The sequence below is a fragment of the Rhincodon typus genome, chromosome 1, assembly GCF_021869965.1.
Source record: "Rhincodon typus isolate 14 chromosome 1, sRhiTyp1.1, whole genome shotgun sequence".
Lineage (NCBI taxonomy): Eukaryota > Metazoa > Chordata > Chondrichthyes > Orectolobiformes > Rhincodontidae > Rhincodon > Rhincodon typus.
This window is the reverse complement of record NC_063332.1, coordinates 12257228-12280262: the sequence shown is the minus strand read 5'-3', so window position 1 is coordinate 12280262 and position 23035 is coordinate 12257228. Positions and strand designations below refer to the sequence as shown.

The following is a 23035-nucleotide window of genomic DNA, read 5'->3' as shown; positions in this document are numbered from 1 at the left end:
AGCAATGTGATTGACTCTCAACTGCCCTATGGGCAATAAATTGTTGTCTGGCCAGTGATGCCCTCATGCCATAAATGAACAAAGAAAAAAAGCCACTTACTCCTCTGAGATAACAAGGTGTAGAGCTGGATGAACACAGCAGGCTGAGCAGGAAAGCTGACGTTTTGGGTCTGGACCTTCTTCAGCATGTATTCATCCAGCTCTACACCTTGTTATCTCAGATTCTCCAGCATCTGCAGTTCCTGCTATTTCCACTCACTCATCTGCTGGCTGTGACTTCCCGGTTTTAATTTCCTTCTACTTCACCTTCACCCTCATGCCTTCAGCAGCTGCAGTAGTTCAGTCCTCCTCTGACTGCCTTACCTGTGTGCTGATCAACCCTCTTCACAAAGCCCAGTATTCACTTAAACCTCCAGCAGCACATAAAGCAACCCTTCTCAAAATGGCTGCTCCACTATAGCTTGCCATCCTTTTATTCAGTCCTGGGCACTGACTGGTGACTGAGATAACTCCTCCCAGAATCCTCCTTGGTCACTTCTCAGTAGCGCCCTCTGTTGGATGCACTTGTACCATTCGCTGACACCAGCTCTCCTGTGCTCCCCTCCTCGTCGCAGTGACTGAGACGACTCGTCCTCAAATCCTCCTCTGTTGCTTCTCAACAGCGCCCTCTACTGAGGACTGAGATGCAAAAGCATTTCAGGGTTGTGAACCTGTGGAATTCTCTAACATGGAAGGCTGAATATATTCATAAAAGAGAGAAATCTTTAGATTTTAAAGGCATCGAGTGGTACAAGGAGAAAATCCCACATCCCTACTGAGGAAGATGATCAACCATGATCATATTGAATGGTGAAGCAAGCTTGAAGGACTGGACAGGATGTCTTGGATGTATTTCTATTTTCTATGTGAAGAAGCTTTAAAAATAATCCAGCCATTGATTAATAAGTTTCTTCACTTTATTTCTCAGCTTTCTGGTATCAGTCATCCAGATCCTTTTTACTTTTCAGTTGCAAGAATTGCAAGCATTAGATCATAGAACATAGAGCATTACAGCGCAGTACAGGCCTTTCGGCCCTCGATGTTGCGCCGACCTGTGAAACCAACCTGAAGCACATCTAACCTAAATTATTCCATTATCATCCATATGTTTATCCAATGACCATTTAAATGCCCTTAAAGTTGGTGAGTCTACTACATTTGCAGGCAGGGCATTCCACGCCCTTACTACTCTCTGACTAAAGAACCTACCCCTGACATCTGTCCTATATCTATCACCCCTCAATTTAAAGCTATGTCCCCTCGTGCTAGCCGTCACCATCCGAGGAAAAAGGCTCCCACTGTCCACCCTATCTAATCCTCTGATCATCTTGTATGTCTCTATTAAGTCGTCTCTTAACCTTCTTCGCTCTAACGAAAACAGCCTCGGGTCCCTCAGCCTTTCCTCATAAGACCTTCCCTCCATACCAGGCAACATCCTGGTAAATCTCCTCTGCACCCTTTCCAATGCTTCCACATCCTTCCTATAATGCGGCGACCAGAACTGTACGCAATACTCCAAGTGCGGCCGCACCAGAGTTTTGTACAACTGCAACATGATCTCATGGCTCCGAAACTGAATCCCTCTACCAATAAAACCTAACATACTGTACGCCTTCTTAACAACGCTATCAACCTGGGTGGCAACTTTCAGTGATCTATGCACATGGACACCGAGATTTCTCTGCTCATCCACACTACCAAGAATCTTACCATTAGCCCAGTACTCTGTATTCCTGTTACTCCTTCCGAAGTGAATCACCTCACACTTTCCCGCATTAAACTCCATTTGCCACCTCTCAGCCCAGCTCTGCAGCTTATCTATGTCCCTCTGTAACCTGCAGCATCCTTCCGCACTATCCACAACTCCACCAACTTTGGTTAGTAAATTTGCGGATGACACCAATCCTTCTACGCCCTCATCCAGGTCATTTATAAAAATGACAAACAGCAGTGGCCCCAAAACAGATCCTTGAGGTACACCACTAGTAACTGCATTGACACATCTTTATCTTGCATAAATAAAAAAATCTATAATTGACAGATCAAGAGCTGTTAATCCAACAATGTTTTCCCTGGGTGCAGCTGTTTTAATAGATAAGAAACAAGCAGCCACATACGAATTAGAAGTACGAGTAAATTATTCAATCCTTTGAGCCTTCTCTATCAGTGAGATTGAGACTGATCTAGTTGTGGTTCCAATGCAATTTTCTGATCTGCACACTACTGTTAAGAATCTTTATCAACTTCAAATATACGCAAGGACTCTGGGCCCATAGCTCCGTGTGGCAAGGTTTTCCAAAGAGAGACTACCCCAGTAATGGCATGGATAAAAGATTGGCTAGGTAACGGATAAGGATTAATGACTTGTGTTTTCTGAACTGCTAACATAATTGCTTTTTTTTCTTCAAAAAAGGACACCAAAACTACACGGTGCTCCAGATGTAGTTTCACCAAGACCCTGTACAGCTGCAGTAAAATGTGTATTTTTATCCTACATTCCCCTTGCAATAAATTTCAGCATTCCATTTGATTTCCTAATCATTCGCTAAACTTTTAACTGGGTCTGATTCATGTGCTAGAATGTGCAGATCCCATTGTACAGCAGATTTCTAATGTTCCTCCAGTTAAATAGTATACTGCTTCACTTGTCTACTTTGGCAGGAAAATAGTCAAGTTCTCGGCATGCCAACCTTAAGAAAAAAATCCTATTGCTCTTACTCCCAGTTTGCTGTTTAACAATCAATCCTTTAGCCATGTTAATATTCCACAATATATGCCATTACCTTGTGTACCTTAATTTCAGAAATTCAAGTTTGCTACTTCAGTAAGTTCCCTTTTAACCACTTTGTTCCTTTTTGAAAAAGTCCAATAAATTAGTCCATAAGAAATAGGAACAGGAGTGGGCCATTTGACCCCCGAGCCTGAACCTACATTCAATTGGTTCGTGGCTGATGTGACATTCCTCACGTCCACTTTCCTGAATGCTTGATTTCCCCCAGTAATCAAGATTCTATTCATCTCAGCCTTAAATTTACACAAGGTCTCTGCCTCCGCAGCTCTTTGTGACTAGGAGTTCCAAAGACACTCAGATCTCTGAAAAGAAATTCCTCCTTATCCCAGTCTTAAATTGGTGCCCTACCACACCCAGCACCTTTCCCTGCAACTGCAGAAAGTGCTACACCTGCCCCTACACCACCTCCCTCACCTCTGTTCAATGCCAAAAACAAACTTTTCATATCAGACAGGAGTTCACCTGTAAATCCGTCAACTTGGTCCACTGTATCTGCTGCTCCTGATGTGGCCTCATCTACATCAGTGAGACTAAGTGTAGACTCAGACCATTTCATAGAGCATCTGTGCTCTGTATGTGACGAACGACAACACCTTCCGATTGCCAACTATTTTAACTCCCCCTCCCACTCCCTGGGTGACCTGTCCATCTGGGCCTCCTCCAGTGCCACGATGACACCACCCGCAAACTGGAGGAGCAAAACCTCATATTCCACTACGGGACCCTACAGCCCGATGGCCTAAACGTGGAATGGAATTCACTAATTTTAAAATCTTCCCAACCCCATGTCCAACCCTCCCCCTCATCTGTTCCTCCTTGACGTGACACAACCGTCCATCTTCTCTCCCACCTATCTGCCCCACCCATCCCACTGACCAATCCCTACCACTCCCTACCTGCACTTGCCAATCACCATCCCACCTACCTTCCCCACCCTACCCCTCCCCTCTTTCTCTTTATTTCCCAGCTCCCTTCCCCCTCCCTATTTCTGAAGAAGGGTCCCAACCCAAAACTTCAACTCTTCTGCTCCTCAGATGCTACCTGGCCTGCTGTGTTTCACCAGCTCCACACTGTTATCTTAAATTGGTGCCCCTTTATTTTGAGACTAATTAATTAAGCGCACTTTGCTGCACCATGTCATGTTGTCTCTGCCTGATTGTATTATAAATTCTTAAGTAAAAAAGACCTGAAAGAACTCCGGATGCTGGAAATCAGAAACAAAAGCAGAAATTACTGGAAGAAATGAGCAGATCTGGCAGCATCTGTGGAGAAAAATCAGTTAATGTTTCAGGTCCAATGATCCTTCTTCAGAACCTACTTCTGAAGTAGGGTCACTGAATCCAAATCATTAACTCTGATTTTTCTCCACAGATGCTGCCAGATCTGCTTAATCTAATTTTCTTTAAAGTATCCTGCTGTAATCTCCTAAATTCCAGTAATATCCCTGTGATAAATATTTAGCAAACTAATCTCTAGTTTCTTGTTTTTTCTCCCTCCTTCCTATTGTAATTGTGTTACATATTTTTTCAATCAGCCAGGAACTTGCATAACCTAAGGAATTCTAGAGAAATACAGCTAGTGCATCTTCTATCTTGACAGCTACCACTTTAAGACTCTAGGAATACAGGTCATTTGGGACTTGTCAGGCTTTAGGTCTGATATTTTGCTCAGGACATTTTCCTGATGATATTAAATGAGTTCCTCCCTCTTGTTCATCTCTTGATTTTCAAATACCATTGGGAAATGTTCCAAGTCTTCTACAGTAAGGATAGACACACAAGAACTGTTGAATGCCTACACCAATTTCTATCCTTCTATGATCCATTCCCCAACACACAACACCGAGGATCAATGCTAACTTTCATTGGTTCTATGTAAATAATTGTCAAACCTCTTATTATCTGTTTTTATATTATAAGGTAAAATTTTCTCATACTCAATTTTCTCCCTTTTGTTTAGTCATGATTTGGTTAGATTTTAAGAACCAGTAATTTGTGACTTACCTTTGAAGATTTTGTGCAGTCTTTTTATTCCTTTATGGAACGTAGGCATCACTGCTGGCCAGCACTTATTGCCTGTCCCTAGTTGCCCTTGAAGATGGTGGTGAGTTGCCCTCTTGAACTGTTGCTGTCCATGTGATGTAGGTTGACCCATAATGCCTTTAGGGAGGGAATGTCAGGATTTTGACCCAGCAACAATGAAGGAGTAGTGATCTATTTCCAAATTGGTATGGTGAGTAGCTTGGAGGGGAACTTGAAGTTGGTGGTGTTCCCAAGTGTATGCTACCCTTGTCCTCCTAGATGGAAGTGGTCACTGGTTTGGAAGGTTCTGTCTGAGGATCTCTGGTGAATTTCTGCTGTGTATGTAGTAGATAGTATACACTGCTGCTATTGAGTGATGGTGGTGCAGGGAGTGAATGCTTTTAGATGTGATGCCAAACAAGCGGGCTGCTTTGTCTTGACATTGTCAAGCTTCTTGAGTGTTGTTGGAGCTGCACCCATCCAGGCAAATGGCAACTATTCCATCACACGCCTGACGATGCATGGCTCAGTGGTTAGCACTGCTGCCTTATAGCACCAGGGACCCGAGTTCAATTCCAGCCTTGGGCAACTTTGTGGAGTTTGCACCTTGTACTCATGTCTGCGTGGGTTTTCTTTGGGTGCTCCAGTTTCCTCCCACCGTCCAAAGGTGTGCAGGTTAGCTGAGTTGGCTGTGCTAAATTGCCCATATAGTTCAGAAATGTGTAGTTTAGGTGGATTAGCCGTGGGAAATCGAAGGTTACAGGGATAGGATAGTGGATAGTGGGGTGCGTATGGGTGTGATGCTCTTCGGAGAGTTGATGTGGACTTATATAGCGTGTTTCCACACCAAGGATTCTAAGATTCTACTGTGCCTTGTAGATGGTGGACAGGCTTTGGGGAGTCAGGTGGTGAATTACTTGCCACAGTATTCTTCACCTCTGACCTGCTCTTGTGGCTGCTGTGTTTATGTGGTGAGTCCAGTTGAGTTTCTGGTCAATAGTAACCCAAGGATGTTGAAGGTGGGGTTTCAGTGACGGTAACACCATTGAATGTCAAGGGACAGTGGTGAGATGGTCACTGCCTGGAATTTGCGTGGGACGAATGTTACAGTTCAGTTTGATACTGTCTTTAACATTCTGTTCAACTACAGATGATGCTTCCTTTTCAATAGTCTATCTCATTGGGATAAATGTTTGCTGCCAGTTGTTAAACATCTCCTTAAAATACTACCACAGCTTCTCTGCTGTTGTAAATTCTAACCCAGTTTCTGGTTCCCTTGAGATAGCTTTGCCCCTATGCTGTTATTTTAATTGAAACATAAAACACCAGCTTTAGACCACACCTCCTCTTCTCAAACTGAATGTGAAATTTCATTCTTATGATCACTTTCACATTGCAATTTCTCCCTAGAGGTTGTTGTTTAATCCTGTCTCATTGCTCATTACCTGGCCTGGAATAGCCACCACCTTGATTAGCTGTGGAGCATGCTACTCCACAGAACTCCTTACACGCTAGGACTCATTTTCCAGGCCACCTTTTCCAATTTGATTTGTCCAATCTCTATGTAGATTCAAATCTCATTATTCTTGTGGTACTTTTGTAACACACCCTATTTATTTCTTCCTGTATGCGCTGTCTTAATGTGACTACAGTTAAAAGGCCTGTAAGTTGCTCCCTGAAGTTATCCTTGTCTTTCTTATTGCTTGTCTCTGTTCAAATCAGTCTTACATTTTGCGCTTTGAAGGTAAATTCCTAACTCACTACGGTACTAGTGATGCTTTTAGTCTACTGAATTACCTCACCATCCTTGTCCTAGTTTCCTACTTTTTCAGCATGTCAAACACTCTTCCATGTTCACATCTTAGACTTGGTCACCCTGCAACCTGTAACGGCCATAAGGTTACACATAATTTTTTAAATATGGACGGAATAAAAGTATCAGTGCTTTTTAGCAAGTTTTTTTTTTTTAGTTTTGCAATCTCTGGACTTGTCCTGTCTTCAGTTTGTACGCTCCATCTCTTTGTTCCACATTTGCTACCCAAATTGCCACATCTCCCACATGATGCCTTCCCCTTGCTATTTGGTTTACAATTCATGGGGTATTGGAACCATGGTAAGATCAGTGTTCTGGTGAGCTACAGAACAAGGATGGTAGAGAGAGGACCTGAAACTGAATAATTCTTCCACTCCAATCTTTAAACGATATGCTCATCTTTACAGATGCCTGGACTCCAGATTATGGCTTCACATTTTGTGAGGATGGAATGCAAATTTATCATTCAGTTCTAAAATATCAGTGTTAAACATGTATAATGAACAAGTTGAGGTTGTAGTCTTGTTTGTCAAGCCAGTGGATTTGGTTGCAAATGTTTCATCACCCTGCTAGGTAACATCGTCAGTGCGCCTCCGGTGAAGCTTCGGTGTTCTGTCCTGCTTTGTTATTTATATGCCTCAGTTTGCTGGGCTGGTTGGTATTATTTCCGGTTTGGTTTCTCAGTGGTTTGCACACAGAGTCTAATCCAATGTGTTTGTTGGTGGAGTTCAGTTTGGAATACCAGACCTCCAGGAATTCCCTGGCATGTCTCTGTTTGGCTTGTGCGATTATTGATGTGTTGTCCCAGTCAAATTTGTGTCCCTCGTTGTCCATGTGTAGTGACATTGAATTAGACCCTGTGTACAAACCACTGCGGACAGAACACCGAAGCTTCACCAGAGGCGCACTGACAATGTTACCTAGCAGGGTGATGAAACTTTTGTAGCCAAATCCACTGGCTTGGCGAGCATGTCTACAACCACCTCCACAACCCGAGCTACAAATCTTCTCAAACTTTAATGAGCAAGTTAGTTGCCACATACAGAAGGAAAACACTGTCGGGTACTGTACGCTGGTCTAACACCATTTGTGAGCTGGAAACAGAGTCGTTGACCTGAACTGTTAACCCAGTTTCTCTTTTCACAAATGCTAGATCTGCTAAGTATTTTCAATATTTTGTTTCAATAGCAGCATGGCTTAAGTATACAATACTTGTCTGACGAAAGCAAATCTGAAGTGTTTTTTAATCAATCTTGTAACTAATTATGGTTTTGTTTCATTTAAAGGTGGTCGGTTTACCGTCAGATGCCTGATAATTGTGAGCTGTTCAATGTTGGCCAAATCCATCGCTTTCTTTCGAGTATTCTTGAAGCACAACAGAATCGGACTGTTCGTCAATCTGTATACTCTAGAAAGAAAGTGAGGCTGCTGATTGTGACACCAGGGTGAGTGTAATTCAGCATAGCTAAAGTCTACTTTACATGGAAGCTGCACGCACCAGGTCAGAGTGTGGGAGTCATCAGAATGTGATTTGTAACACACCTTTATGCTGGCTCAAGTATATTAAGTAATGCAAGACAAGTTTCCCATTCACCTGTCTGATTAGTGAATGACGTAGATCTCCATCTTGCCTTTCCCAACCACACAAACTCCTGTTCCATGCTTCTTTTTGCCTATTCCATGTTATATAATAGGAACAGTCCTTTCAGCGCCTTAAGCCTGTTTGACGATTCACTGAGATCATGGTTGATTTGTAGCTTAACTCCATAAATCTGCCTTTGGCCATATCCCTTCATACCTCTGCTTAACAGTTTATCCAGTTTACCTTTAAAATTAACAATTGATCCAGCATCCATGCTCAATATTAATGTTAAAAGTTGCCCTCAAGTTCACAGTCAGATTTTGATCTGCCTCATTATTACCAATTGAAAAAATTCCATATACATCAACATGTTTGCCAAATTTAAAAGCCAAAGGTAGTTCAGTGGCTCAAAATAAGAGGACCACATTTTTGCAGAGCCGGGCCAAATCTGGAGGCTTTTTTTTTAAAATATGTCATTGACTTAGATGTTATAAGTTTGAAAGGGATGTGTTAAATTCAGGATTTAAGCCCCACCCCACCCCCAGCTGGTACAAGTGGGCTCTAATGAAAATGTGAGTTTGCCTCCATATCTGGATCCCCAATTTTTTTTTTTTTTTTTTTTAACAAAAGACCTCCAGATTTGGCCCAACTGTGCAAAAATGTCACCCTCTTATTTTGAACCACTGAACCATTGAACCACCTTTTGGCTTTTCAAATTTTTCAAACATGTTGAAATATTTGGAATTTTTTCAATTGGTAACGACGAGGCAGAACAAACTCCGACTGTCAACTTGAGGGCATTGACATAAATTGTAAAACATTGAGGCTGCTAACACCGACCTCTTCAGGAGTACACTCATCACATCCAACCAATCAGACAGAAAGGCCCATTCATGCATTCTGTGTTTTTTTGACGGTCAACTGATCTTCTGCCCATGCAAATGTGTTACCCCCTATACCATGAGCTTTTATTTTCTACAGTATACAGGCACCTCATCAAATGCCTTCTGGAATACAATGAGACAGTGGGTCACTATTCAAAATTTTACTTGAGAGTACAACATACTTATTTTGAGTATTCCGAAATATTTCCCTGAATGTTGACAAGCTTTCCTTGGGCTTAGAAGTGTCAACAAAAATGGTAAAAGCTAATAGTTCTGGGTTATGAACTACGTCTAATTACTTGAACTAAGATTCACCGTTTTTTTTAAAGAGTAAAGTAGTTCTAGTATCAAACAGTGTAGATTAAACCTTACCCTTCCCTGAAGTTTATTGCATTTTGGGTTTATGAGGAATGATCATTTTCTAGTGTATCTGTTATTTACTTGAGAACTCGGGCTATGGAACATAAGACTAGCTTATAGCTTACTTAACTCGAGACTGACCTGAGTTTCATGCCTACACCCCTTCCATTAAACCATGAAAGAAACAGTCATAAATTCAGAGGCTGACTGACTGTAGTATCCCAAATGCTAAGCTGAACTCTTTCTCTCAACAGCGCGGTGGACAAGGTTTCTTTACGTCGGTGTTCTTAGAAAAATAATCCAAAAGACTTGCTCTTCTAATTGACTGGAGTTTGCATACTTAGCTGAGTTGTGCAAAGTAAGACTATGTTCAGTTCACTTATCACTTCTGTGCCAAGTTAGCTGTGTTGGCTGGAAGATCCAGTGGCAATGGAAGAAAAGTCCGTTAAGGTTCCAAATCCAGAGCATCCAGATGAAAACAGTATTGAACTCTAAATCTTTTTCAAATGCTCATTGCTTCATATACTGATGATGATGATTTGGGTAAGATGCTAAAAGATATGGGTCAATACTGTAGCAAGTTGTTGAAGCCTAACAAAACTGTTCAAGTATGCTACAAATCATCTGCAATCACTTGCTAACAAGTATAATTATCTACCTAGGGAATTCTGCAGCACTGGCATGGGTTTTGAAGGTCCTCGGATGTCTGATGGGACAATCCTAAAGCCACATCTCCAACCACGCATTTAGCAGGTGTTTCTGGGAGGTGGAGTTGGTTTTTGGCCTTGAAGTAGCTGGTGTTCCTTTCTTCGGCTCCTTTTCCGTATTTACTGTTGCTAATAGATGTTTTCAAAGAATTGTGGCCCTTCGTTCAGGAGATCCAAGTTGGTTTCTTCTGAACAAACATCTCCCACACATTGACATCTACATTGCGTTTCGTTAGGGAACCCTTCAGAGAGTCGGTGAAGTATCTTCCTTGAACTGGGTGAAGATAATTTACCTTGGCAATCAACTCGGGCATCCTAAACATGTGACAGGTCGAGTGGAGTTGGTTACGGATGACCATGGCCTAGATGCTAGTGCTGTTGGCTGCTTCAAGGATGCTGATGTTAGTACGCCTGTCCTTCCAGCAGATGCGGAGAATCCATCTCAGACAGAGATGATGGTACTTCTCAAGGGTCTTGAGGTGGTATCTATATGTTGTCCACGTTTCAGAGCCGTATAAAAGAGTCAGAAAGATGAATGTCTTATACACAAAGATCTTGGTATCAAGTTATCAAAGACTGTTATTGTTAGGCGTCTGAAGGTCGTACTGACAGATTGAACGCGAAGCTGAATCTTTGAATCGATCTCAGCTTTGGATGAGAGGTAGGTTCCCAGGTAGGAAAAATGTTCCACGTTTGGGAGAATTTCTCTTTTGAACTTGATTGAGGGAAGGACCAGAAATTGAGCTGGGTAAGGTTGGTAAAGGATTTGAATTGTCTTGAGTTTGAGGCTGAGACCAATTCTTGAGTATGCTTCTGCCAAAAGCAAGGCTTGGAAGATTCACTTTCGAGAGCACAGAGATGATGTTAGCTTCCATATACTGAAGTTTCACAGGTGATGAAGTCAGTGTCATTTTCTTCTTGGTTTTCAAACATTTGAGATTCAAAATTTTTCGCCAGTCCTGAAGACAAAATCTACACCACTGCGAAACTTGTTCTTGACAATTTGAAGAATGGTGGTGATGAAGACAGGGAAAAGGGTGGGGACGATCATGTATCCCTGCTTGGCCTGAAAGGATTTTGCCATTTTACTCTGTGAGGACTGTTTCTGACATAATGTTGTGGAGGAGATGGAAAATGTTGATGAATTTCTCTGGAAGCTGACCTTTGACAGGACTTTCCAAGGTACTTTCCCATTGACTGTGTCAAAAACTTTGGTCAGATTGATGAAGGCCATCCTGAGAGTAATTGTCAAGAAAAAGTGCTTTTAAAATCACTTATTGATATTTTCATGATGTAGGTTTGTGTTTTGAAGATGGATTTTTTTTTTCCAGGCAAACTTTGGGGAGGGGATTGTTTAGAATGATAGAACTCCAAAGCACTCCCTCACACGGTGGTATACCTCGGCCACCTGAATGCAGGCCCCAGTCCTTGCTCAAGAGGATGCTTTTGATTTTAAAGCAAGAAGTTTAGTAGTCTTACAACAGGATAACTAGTCTTAATGCCAGAGATATATGTGCCACCGTCATGCTTAACTAACTTGGTTAAGCATTTTGATGAGTGTAATGTGATTGTTAAATCTGGTTAATGTGGGCTTCCAAAAGATGTTTGAAGTGCCACATAACAAGTTTGTCAGCACAGTTAAATCCTACAAAATTAAATGGGTAGTGGCTGCATGGATATGAAGAATGGCAGTAAATGTTTTTTTCTGACTGGATGGAGGTTATACGTGGGGATTCCCAGGCCTCCAAACCAGAACCTCTACTTTTATTAATCTGTATGAATGACCTCAATTTGTTTGCAAGGTGTAACTTCAAAATTTGGAGATAACACTGAGCTTGGTAGTATTGTGAACTGTGAAAAAGAAACTGATGCAATTCAAGAGGATGTAGGTGGACATTTTGTCGATGAATTTTAATTGAAGGTGATCAAGGAAGTTGAGAAAGCACTTAATATGCCAAGTTATGGTAAACTTTGACAAAACGTTGGTTGGGCCTCAACTGAAATATCTGGATGTACATGTCAGGAATTTTGTGGAAGTGTTACGAGAGGATGCAGAAAAGATTTGAGCATGATTTCAGAGAGGAGAAACTTGTTTACAGATTAATTGAAAGGACATTTGAAGGGATATTCAAAAGGTAGTCACCTGGAAAAAGGAAACAGGGAGAATTGTTCCCCATTGGTGATTGGTTGAAGGACTGAGATATTGATGTAAAATAAATGGCAAAAGAATGAAAGATAACATGGGCTGTACATTATGAAGGGGCAGGCCAGTGTGATTGATAGACTGGCCAGCGTGATAGATAGAGACACTGCAGGTACAGTCAGGTAGATGGGTGCTGGCCAGGAGAGGTAGGCAGGTAGTGGAATCATCTCCTGTGACTTGTACAAGAGGGACAGGTTGCACCTGAACTGGATGGGACCAACATCCTGGCGGGGAGATTAACTGTAGCTACTCAGGAGGGTTTAAACTAATCCGGCTGGGGGTGGGGGGTGGTGTTGGGACCTGACTAAGTAGTAGTGAGACAGCAGAGAAGATTGAGGCTGGTACAGAAATTGAAGACAATAAGTTAAATAGACAAGGCAGGCAAGAGCATGGCGGAGAACAAGGGAAGTCTGATGAATTAAACCGTATTTATGTCAATGTAAGAGGCCTGACAGGTAAGGAACTCTGGTCATGGGAGTGGGATATCATAGCTATGGCTAAGGGAGGGACAAGACTGACAGCTCAATGTTCTGGGCTATAGATTCAATATGAAGGATAGAAAGGGACGTAAGAGAGTGGGTGAGTGGTGTTTTTGATGAGGGAACACATCACTGCAATGGTTAGGTGATTCCTGGGGGATCATCCAGTGAAGCTATACGGGTGACAGTGGGAAATAAGAAGGGGGTGATCGCTTTGATGGGATTATGCTATAGCCCCCCACTCTCTCCTCCAACAGTTAGCAGGAAATTGTGGAGCAAATATGTAGGGAAATTGCTGATAGCTGTAAGAATAATAGGGTGTAATAGTCGGGGATTTTAACTTCCCAAACACAAACTGGGAGTGCCATAGTGTTAAGGGCTTGGATGGGGAGGACTTTTAAGTGTGTTCAAGAGAACTTTCTCAATCAATATATAGATGGCCCTACTAGAGAAGGGGAGTTGGAGTCATACCTGACACATAGGAAGATGGTTGTGGTTGTTGGAAGTCAGTCATCTCAGCTTCAGGACATCTGTGTAGGAGTTCCTCAGGGTAGTGTTCTAGGCCCAAGCATCTTCAGCTGCTTCATCAGTGAACTTACCCCCCCTCTATAGGGTGAGAAGTGGGGATGTTCGCCAATGATTGCATAATGTTCAGCTCCATTCTTGACTCCTCAGACACTGAAGCAGTTATACTTAAATGTAAGGTAACAAAGTGTGTAGAGCTGGATGAACACAGCAGGCCGAGGAGCAGGAAAGCTGACGTTTCAGGTCTAGACCCTTCTTTAGAAATGGGAGAGGGGTAGGGGATTCTGAAATAAATAGGGAGAGAGGGGGAGATGGATAGAAGATGGATAAAGGAGAAGATAGGTGGAGAGGAGATACAGGTCAAAGAGGCGGGGGTGGAGCCAGTAAAGGTGAGTGTAGGTGGGGAGTTGGGAGGGTAGGTCAGTCCAGGGAGGACGGACAGGTCAAGGGGGTGGGATGAGGCTGGTAGGTAGGAGATGGAGGTGGAGCTTGAGGAGGGGATAGGTGGGAGGAAGGACAAGTTAGGGAGGCCGGGACAAGCTGGGCTGGTTTTGGGATGTGATCGGGAGAGGGGAGATTTTGAAGCTTGACAAGTCCACATCGATACCATTGGGCTGCAGGGTTCCCAAGCGAAATGAGGCTCCCCCGATGTCCCTGCGTCCCTAACCTGTCCTTCCTCCCACCTCAAGCCCCGCCCCCTTGACCTGTCCGTCCTCCCTGGACTGACCTATCCCCCCCCTAACTCCACACCTACACTCACCTTTACTGGCTCCAGCCCCGCCTCTTTGACCTGTCTGTCTCCTCTCCACCTATCTTCTTTATCCATCTTGTATCCACCTCCCCTGCTCTCCCTATTTATTTCAGAATCCCCTTCCCCTACACCATTTCTGAAGAAAGGTCCAGACCTGAAACGTCAGCTTTCCTGCTCCCCTGATGCTGCTTGGCCTGCTGTGTTCATCCAGCTTCACACCTTGTTTTCTCAGATTCTCCAGCATCTGCAGTTCCTAATATCTCTGAAACATACTTAAATGTAAGCTCTATTTCAGTTGTAACGTTATGGTGGATAGATTTTTATGATTTGATTTTGGATAAGTGAGGCTAGTCTATCAAAAGCAAATGTTGTGCTGAGAGATCTGTCATTGAACTGATGCATGCACTTTCTTTTCTCACAGCTAATGCCATACCTACTGAGTATTTCAGTGCTGTGTGCTGTATTTGAGTATTGTTTTTATTTTCTTTTATATATATGTATCTGAATTCTTCCATCAAGCTTAACGCCATTGACTTGATTTATGATTCAACAGTTTGAAACATCCAAAGGTATTTGAAGTACCTCTAACCTATTTGAGAGCATGATCAAATGGTTTTTGGAGAAAAGTACTTCAATTTTCTGAAGAAAGATCTAGGCCCGAAAGGTCAGCTTTCCTGCTCCTCTGATGCTGCTTGGCCTGCTGTGTTCATCCAGCTCTACACCTTGTTATCTCAATTAGATTGTAATTAGTTCTAATCAACCTTTCAGAAATGTAATTATATACCACCAGGAGCTGAACTTGAACCTCCTGGCCCAGGGATAGGGACATTACAACTGTCCCACAAGGCCCTTGCCTCAGTTAAATTTTACAATTGTTCAAGTTAAAAGTATCTACTAAGCAACTCCTGGTGGTAAATACTAAATAAAAAGGGAAAGAACTACAGATGCATAAATCTGGAATAAAACAGAAGTTTCTCAGTATTCTGAGGAAGGGTCACCAGACCCTAAATGTTAACTGTGATTTTTTTTTTCACAGATGCTGCCAGTCCTGCTGAGCCTTTCCAGCAACTTCTGTTTTTGTTCCTGGTGGTAAATGTATGAGACTGGTTCAGCCTTTTCTCAGACCCTTCAACTTCTCACACTAGACTTGGATATTGTTGCTGGTCTTGTTACTAATTTTCAATTCGTACATGCACCTTTTATTTTTCATAGGTACACAGACGTTATTGATGTTGTGCAGGCTATCCAGATGCATCCCGACTCTGAAGTTCAGTCTGCATTCGTCATTGGTGCTATCACTGCTTGTATTGACCCACAGTGCTCAACCATGGAACACAGGTGCCATTAAAATGCTAGCTTAGTACTGTAAATCTCTTCTGAAATTTACGCTCTTACTCACCTTTAACAAATTGATGCTAAACATCCACTTGAAATGCATTACGTATTGATCTAAAAACATTTTGCATATGTGGATCTGTTATACTTAAATGTAAGCTTTATTTCAGTTGCAGCATTATGGTGAGTAGATTTTTACTGCTCGATTTTTGGGTAAGTGAGACTAGTCTATCAAAAGCAAACGGTGTGCTGGGAGATCTGTCATTGAGCTGCTGCATGAGCTTTCTTTTCTCACAGCTAATGCCATACCTACTGAGTATTTCCACCATTTTTTTTGTTTGGATTTCTGGTTTTCGGCATTTGCACTAAATTTACGTTTGTCTTCTCATTTGTACTTGTTCAGACATCACCAGACAATCATCATCAGTACATTTCTTCCTGTCCTCATACAGTCACTTTTGATGTATCCTTTATCGCTCCTGTTCCTCACATACATGCCTAGGCAACATGATTCAAAAGCGCACAATCTGTTTCCACCATGGTTGCTTATAACACTCAAGTCTACTTCACCAGCCTATCTTTCAGACCTTTCATAGTTGAAATTGTCAAATTGCCTGTTTGACATTCAATGAGAAACTGCTTCATGTTAAATAGAAGTTTATAAAGCCATAAGGGACATGGATAGGGCGACTAGTCACAGTCTTTTCCCCAGGGTAGAGGAATCTGAAACTAGAGGGGAGGTTTCAGACAAGAGTGGAAAGTTTTGAAAGGGACCTTTTAATGGCACCTTTTTCACACAGATGGTGGTACATGTATGGAATGAGCTGCCAGAGGAGGTGGTGAAAGCTGGTACAGTTACGTTTGAAAGGCATCTGAGTGGGTATATGAATGGGAAAGGTTTAGATGGATAAGGGCCAAATACTGGCAGATAGGACTAGATTAATGTGGAATATCTGGCATGGACAAGTTGGACTGAAGGGTCTGTTTCTGTGCTGTACATCTCTATGACTCTATAACTCTGTAAATATAGGGGTGAGTGAAAATGCAGTTTTTGGTATCTGACAGAAACTCTGTTCCCCAGTCACTAATTCTGTCCTTTTTCCTCAATAGCTGTGTGAAAGAAATGCACACTGGTCCCTTCCCTGGTGTTGAATTTGAAATCGAGATGCATTCCTGACAATAGTCTGTAACATCAGTATGACCTATTTTCATCTGCTATAGCATTTCTTTACTTTGACCTTGTCCCATCTCATCTGATTTTCATCCAGGTCATTTTTACCTGTAAACATGATTATTCCAATACAGGTCCCCAAGTTGCTATCATTGGCAAATGTTGATGCTTTATCATGCCCCATATTTATGTTGCCTACGGCATCATGGTTAAACATTGCTGATCCCCAGGAAAATATCATCTGGGAATGGCCAAAAAAACCAAGGAAACAACATAAAGACAAAAAGGGAAATAAATCTGCAAAAATGTGTTCTCACCTCATCCAGAAGACTACATTTGACCATGCTTCTGTTAACTGATAAATTGCTTATCAATAATGAGATGCCTTTTCTTCCCTAACCAAGAACTGGTCCAAAAACAGAAGTTGCTGGAAATGGTCAGCAGGTCTGGCGGCATCTGTGAAGAAAAAATCAGAGTTGACGTTTCGGGTCAGTGACCCTTCTTCAGAACTGAAGAACTGGTCCGGTTCTCTCTCGAAGGCCAAAAGGAGATTGGTGCAAACAGAGTCTGAAATGCAGTTGAAAGGGCAAGGTATAGAGTTCTAGAGAACCACAAGTTATGTTACAAACAAAATCAGAAAAATCTCAAAAAATGCTGGAAAATCTCAGTAGTTCTGAATGTGGTTCACTGGACTTGAAACATTAACTCTGCTTTCTCTGCACAAGCTGCCAGACCCGCTGTGATTTTCCAGCAATTTGATAGAATAGAATCATAGAATCCCTACAGTGTGGAAACTGTCCACACTAACTTTCAGAGCATCCCACCCAGACCCAACCCTTTCCCTGTAACCCTGCATTTCCCATGGCTAACCCACCTAACTTACACATCCCTGGACACAATGGGCAATTTAGCATGGGCAATCCACATCTTTACACTGTGGGAGAAAACTGGAGCACCCAGTAGAAACCCACACAGACACCCGTGTGCACACTCCACACAGACAGTCGCATGAGGGTGGAATCGAACCAGGGTGCCTGGTCCTGTGAGGCAGCAGTCTAACCACTGAGCCACCATTCCAGCAACCACATTTCTTTGGTTCTTTTGTCTACCAAAAATTGTTCTTGGGCGAAGTAGAAGAAAACTCAGCTTATAGTGACATGCAAAAGAAGCAAGGATGATGTCAGAAAAAAACTTTCATACAGTGAGTAGTAGGATATGGAACGCACTGCCTGGAAATCTGGTGGAGACAGATTCAATTGAGGCATTCAAGAAGGCATAGGCTGATTATTTAGGTATTAGTAGAGAAAAGGCATGAAATTGTCAATCGGTAATAGAATCAGTGCTAAGGCATGCTAAGCCAAGTGGCCTCCTGCACTGTAACAAATCTGTGTTTGTTATAAAAAGATATAGGCATTTTAGGCTGTAGAAATATAGAAGAATAGAGTGCAAAAGCATTTCAACCTTTTAATGTTTAGGCTGTGTAATTCAGAGGTCAGCAACCTGAAAAAGCCCTTTTAAAACATTTATCTAAATTAAAGCTACTGGGAGTCGCAAGAGGAAACAAATTGATAATTAAGGCAACTCTTTGCTTTTTTTTGTGATGTAACAAAAAATCTAATAGCACATTCAACACAATTTTGTGTCAGTTGCAATAGAATCCATAATGGCTGCAACTATAATATTTGAACCCATGGCATTTTTTCTAATCATGGTTAACTTTTATAGCAGCTATAGCATGATGGGAAGGTGATGGCCTAATGGTATTATTGCTAGTCTTAATTCACAGACCCAGGTAATGTTCTGGGCACTTGGGTTTGAATCCCACTATCGCAGATGTTGGAATTTAAATTCAATAAAAATCTGGAATTAAGAGTCTAATGATGACCACGAATTCATTGTTGGCTTTTAAGGACAAACCCAACTTGCTCAGTAATGTTCTTTTAGGGAAGGAAATATCCTTAGCATACATGTGACTCCAGACCCACACTACTGTGATTGACTCTTCACTGCCTTCTGGGTAGTTGAGGGATGGGCATTAAATGCTGGCCTAGCCAGTGAACCACTTATCCTGTGAATTAATCAAAAAAGAACTTTGAACAGGCTTGGAGCATGATGATGTTTTTTAGAGTCACAGGGCCGTACGGCACGGAAACAGATCCTTCAGTCCAACTCGTCCATGCCGACCAGATATCCTAAATAAAGCTAGTCCTATTCGTCAGCATTTTGCCCATATCCTTCTAAACCCTTCCTATTCATATACGCATCCAGATGCCTTTTAAATGTTGTAATTATACCAGCCTCTGCCACTTTCTGTGGCAGCTCATTCCACGTATGCATCAGCCTCTGCGTGTAAAAGTAGCCTCTCAGGTTCTTCTTAAATCTTTCTCCTCTTGTTTTAAACCTATGCCCTCGAGTTTTGGACTCCCCCCACCCTGGGGAAAAGACCTGACTATTCACCCTTTTTCATGCCCCTCATGATCTTGTAAACCGCTACAAGGTCACCCCTTAGCCTCCGACGCTCCAGGGAAAATAGCCCCAGCTGATACAGCCTCTCCCTATTGCTCAAACCCTCTAACCCTGGCAACATCCTTGTAAATCTTTTCTGAACCCTTTCAAGTTTCACAATATCCTTCCTCTAGCAGGGAGACCAGAATTGCATGCAGTATTCCAAAAGTGGCCTAACCAATGTCCTGAACAGCTGCAACATGGCCTCCCAACTCCTATACTCAATGCACTGACCAGTAAAGGCCAGCAGACCAAACGCTTTCTTCATTATCCTGACTACCTGGACCTCCACTTTAAAGGAACTATGAACCTGCACTCCAAGGTCTGATTGTCCAGCAACATCTCCAGGACCTTGCCATGAAGTGGATAAGTCCTGCCCTGACTTGCCTTTACAAAATACAGCACCTCTCATTAACCGAAATTAAACTTTGTCTGCCACTCCTCGGCCTATTGGCTAATCCGATCACGATAGAAACAGAGAAGATAGGAGGAGGCCATTCAGCCCTTCCAGCCTGCTCCACCACTCTTCACGATCATGGCTGATTGTCCAACTCAATAGCCTAATCCTGCTTTCTCCCCATAACCTATGATCCCATTCACCCCAAGTGCTATATCTAGTCACCTCTTGAATACATTCAATGTTTTGGCATCAACTACTTCCTGTGATTATGAATTCCACAGGCTCACCACTCTGGGTGAAGAAATGTCTCCTCATATCCATCCTAAATTGTCTACCCCAAATCCTCATACTGTGACCCCTGGTTCTGGACACACCCACAACAGGAACATCCTCCCTGCATCTACCCTGTCCAATCCTGTTAGAATTTTATAAGTCTCTGAGATTCCCCCTCATTCATTTAAGCTCTAGTGAAAACAATCCCAACCTGGCCAATCTCTCCTCATACGTCAGACCCGCCATCCCTGGAATCAGCCTGGTAAACATTTGCTGCACTCCCTCGAGAATAAGAGCATCTTTCCTCGGAACAGGAGACCAAAACTGCGCACAATATTCTAGGTGTGGCCTCACCAAGGCCCTGTATAACTGCAACAACACATCCATGCTTCTGTACTCGAAACTGCTTGCAATGAAGGCCAACATACTATTTGCTTTCTGTACTGCCTGCTGCATTGTGCTCTGAGGTAACCTCCTTCACTGTCAACTGCACCTCCAATTTTGGTGTCTTCTGCACAATTACTAACCATACATCCTATGTTCACATCCAAATCATTGATATAAATGACGAAAAGCAGTGGACCCAGAACTAATCCTTGTGGTTCATCGCTGGTCACAGGCCTCCAGTCTGAAAAGCAACCCTCCACTACCACCCTCTGTCTTCTACCTTTGAGCCAGTTCTGTATCCACATGGCTAGTTTTCCCTGTATTCCATGTGATCTAATCTTGCTAATCAGTCTACCATGAGGAACCTTGTCAAACGTCTTACTGAAGTCCATATAGATCACGTACACTGCTCTGCTCTCTGCAATCCTCTACATTCCCCTGACAGCCCATCACCCCCTACATTTCTCAAAAACAGCATACTTGTTTGAGATGGTTGGCCACAGGAGAATCCTGCACGACCTGCCTCCCCCTCCTGCTTTTCTTGGAGGTAATCCATCTACCTGACTGTATCTTCGGTTTATCTCCATTCCTGCAACTGCCATGTATCACAACCCCCAGCTCCTGTAAATTCCTCATTGCCTCTAACTGCCACTCCAACCTGTCAATGTGGTCCGCTAGGATTCACAACCAAACATACTTCCTGCAGATGTAATCATCAGTAACATGGAAACTCTCCCTAATCTCCCATATCCGACAGAAAGAGCACATTTCTGCAGAAGGGTCCCGACCCGAAACATCAACTTCCCTGCTCCTCTGATGCTGCCTGCCCTACTGTGTTCCTCCAGTTCCACACTGTGTTATTTCACCCTACTAAAGGCGTCTTTGCACCTTAACAATCTACAGACTCAGAAAATAGCAATCTTTCTGCTCTAAAACTCTGCTCCAGGCTAACTTAGTACCTATGTTTTTTATATTTTTAACGTTTAGTCAAGACAAATCTCAATAAAAACATATCATCAAGGAAGAACCCACTCTACTCACTATTATAGGTTTACAAAAGAAAAACAGTAATGTTACAGTTTAAAACTAGCCACTTCGCAGCTTCCCTACACAGGTTTCTCTAAAGTCAACCGTGAATTTTGCTGTTTGTTTATTTTTCTCAGACAATCTCCAATGTCCAGAGATACTTGAAGTCAAATAGGAGAGGCAGTCAGGTGTGCAAGTTCACTGCTAGGTCAGAGAGCTGTACAGGTTCTCTGCTGGGTCAGACAGCTGTGCAGGTTTATTTCTCTGTTTTGATTCGCTGCCCAGTTGGCCCATTGTCTTTGTCTCGCTTCCTCCTTTTTAAAGTGCTGTTGTTACAATCTTTTTTTGGAAAGTTCCAAAATAATGCAACAGCTTATAAAACAGTAATTACTGCATCTAGAATTCCAGGAAATCAGCTCCAGCTTTGAAAATACCTCAAAAAAGGAGCAGAGCTTGGAGCCACAATTTGTGTGCTGTACTCCATTTTAGATTATCCAGAATCCTGTTCAAATAATGATTGAAAACTATATTGTAAAACATAATAACTTGCATTTTATCCTCACAATAAAAGCATAGCTTTGATTTAAAAAAAAACACTTTTTCTCATATTAAAGTGATCCAATTGGAAAATGTTGTGAACCACAAATGAGATGGTAAATGGCTACGTATGACTAGAATTTCAGGTTGCTAGTGCTGTCGTAGTTCAAGCACTGCAGCTTTTAAGAACTAATTTTAAAGACAGTTATATTCTTGTATACATGCTATATGCAATAGTTCACCTTGGTGAAATTGTGCTTTTTTTCAATTTGATTGTTTGAAAATACTAAAAGCAGGATCTCCTATTTACTGTCTGCATCAGATTGCTTTGTATTGAGCCGTTTCATGGGACATGAAAATTCAGACGTCAGACATTCAGAGCCATCTTTTATATATGAGGCAGCAAACCACATATTTAGAATCATACAATAGCTAACATCATATTATTTTTCTTAAAATAGCCCACAATTAGCAGATTCACTGAATTTCGTTCTTAAACATACAATGGTTGATTCAAATTCCTAACACCTGGGTTGTTATTCAAATGCCATAACTGGCATGCTACTGTATCCCCATGAAGACAGTTGTAAAGGTGATAATTTTCACTGGGCCTTTGAAAATTAAAAGCTTTAGTTGTGTTTTTAAAATAGAGGCACATGAATAGTCAAGACTGTCGTGAGAATTTTCTATTTAAAAACTGAATGATATTCTTCAAGGTTATGAAATTCTTTCGGTCCGATGCACCAGCATTCTGAAAGAATTATTGACATTGTCTTGTAAACCTTTTGTGATGTAAATTTACAATGTCGCATATTTTTAAAAAAGTAATCCTTTTGAGTATTTCTTTGGGAAGGCACTCTCATTTAGCAATTAAAGAATCATTTCCCCTTTCAGAACAAAACAAGTGATTAAAAATACCATTATGCTCACCCTTTATTCCCTTCCATAGCTAAAGAACTTGGCTTTTATCGATATAGTTCCGTAGATTCTTGCACAAGGCCCAACTCTGTCTAAGAAGAACTATAATTCACATGACTCAGACTGTGAATAACGGAAATCTTTGACCTTGGGCCAATCATACCCAAATCCAACCTATCTTTAACTGAAAGCCGACAAATCCCCAGGACCTGATGATCTTCTTTCTGGAGACCTGAACGAAGTGGCCATGAACATAGTGAATGTGAGATAACAAGGTGTAAAGCTGGATGAACACAGCAGGCCAAGCAGCATCAGAGGAGCAGGAAGG

At 42.1% G+C, this 23035-nt stretch overlaps 1 protein-coding gene across 1 annotated transcript in view; it reads left to right on the top strand.

Annotated features, from left to right (window-relative positions):
* Window positions 1–23035, top strand: part of dnaaf9 (dynein axonemal assembly factor 9) — a 253262-nt gene that overhangs the window by 186928 nt on the left and 43299 nt on the right. The window contains exons 27-28 of the mRNA XM_048602079.1: window positions 7951–8109; window positions 15368–15493. Of these exons, the coding sequence (XP_048458036.1) occupies window positions 7951–8109; window positions 15368–15493 (285 nt within the window). The remainder of the gene's footprint in view (window positions 1–7950; window positions 8110–15367; window positions 15494–23035) is intronic.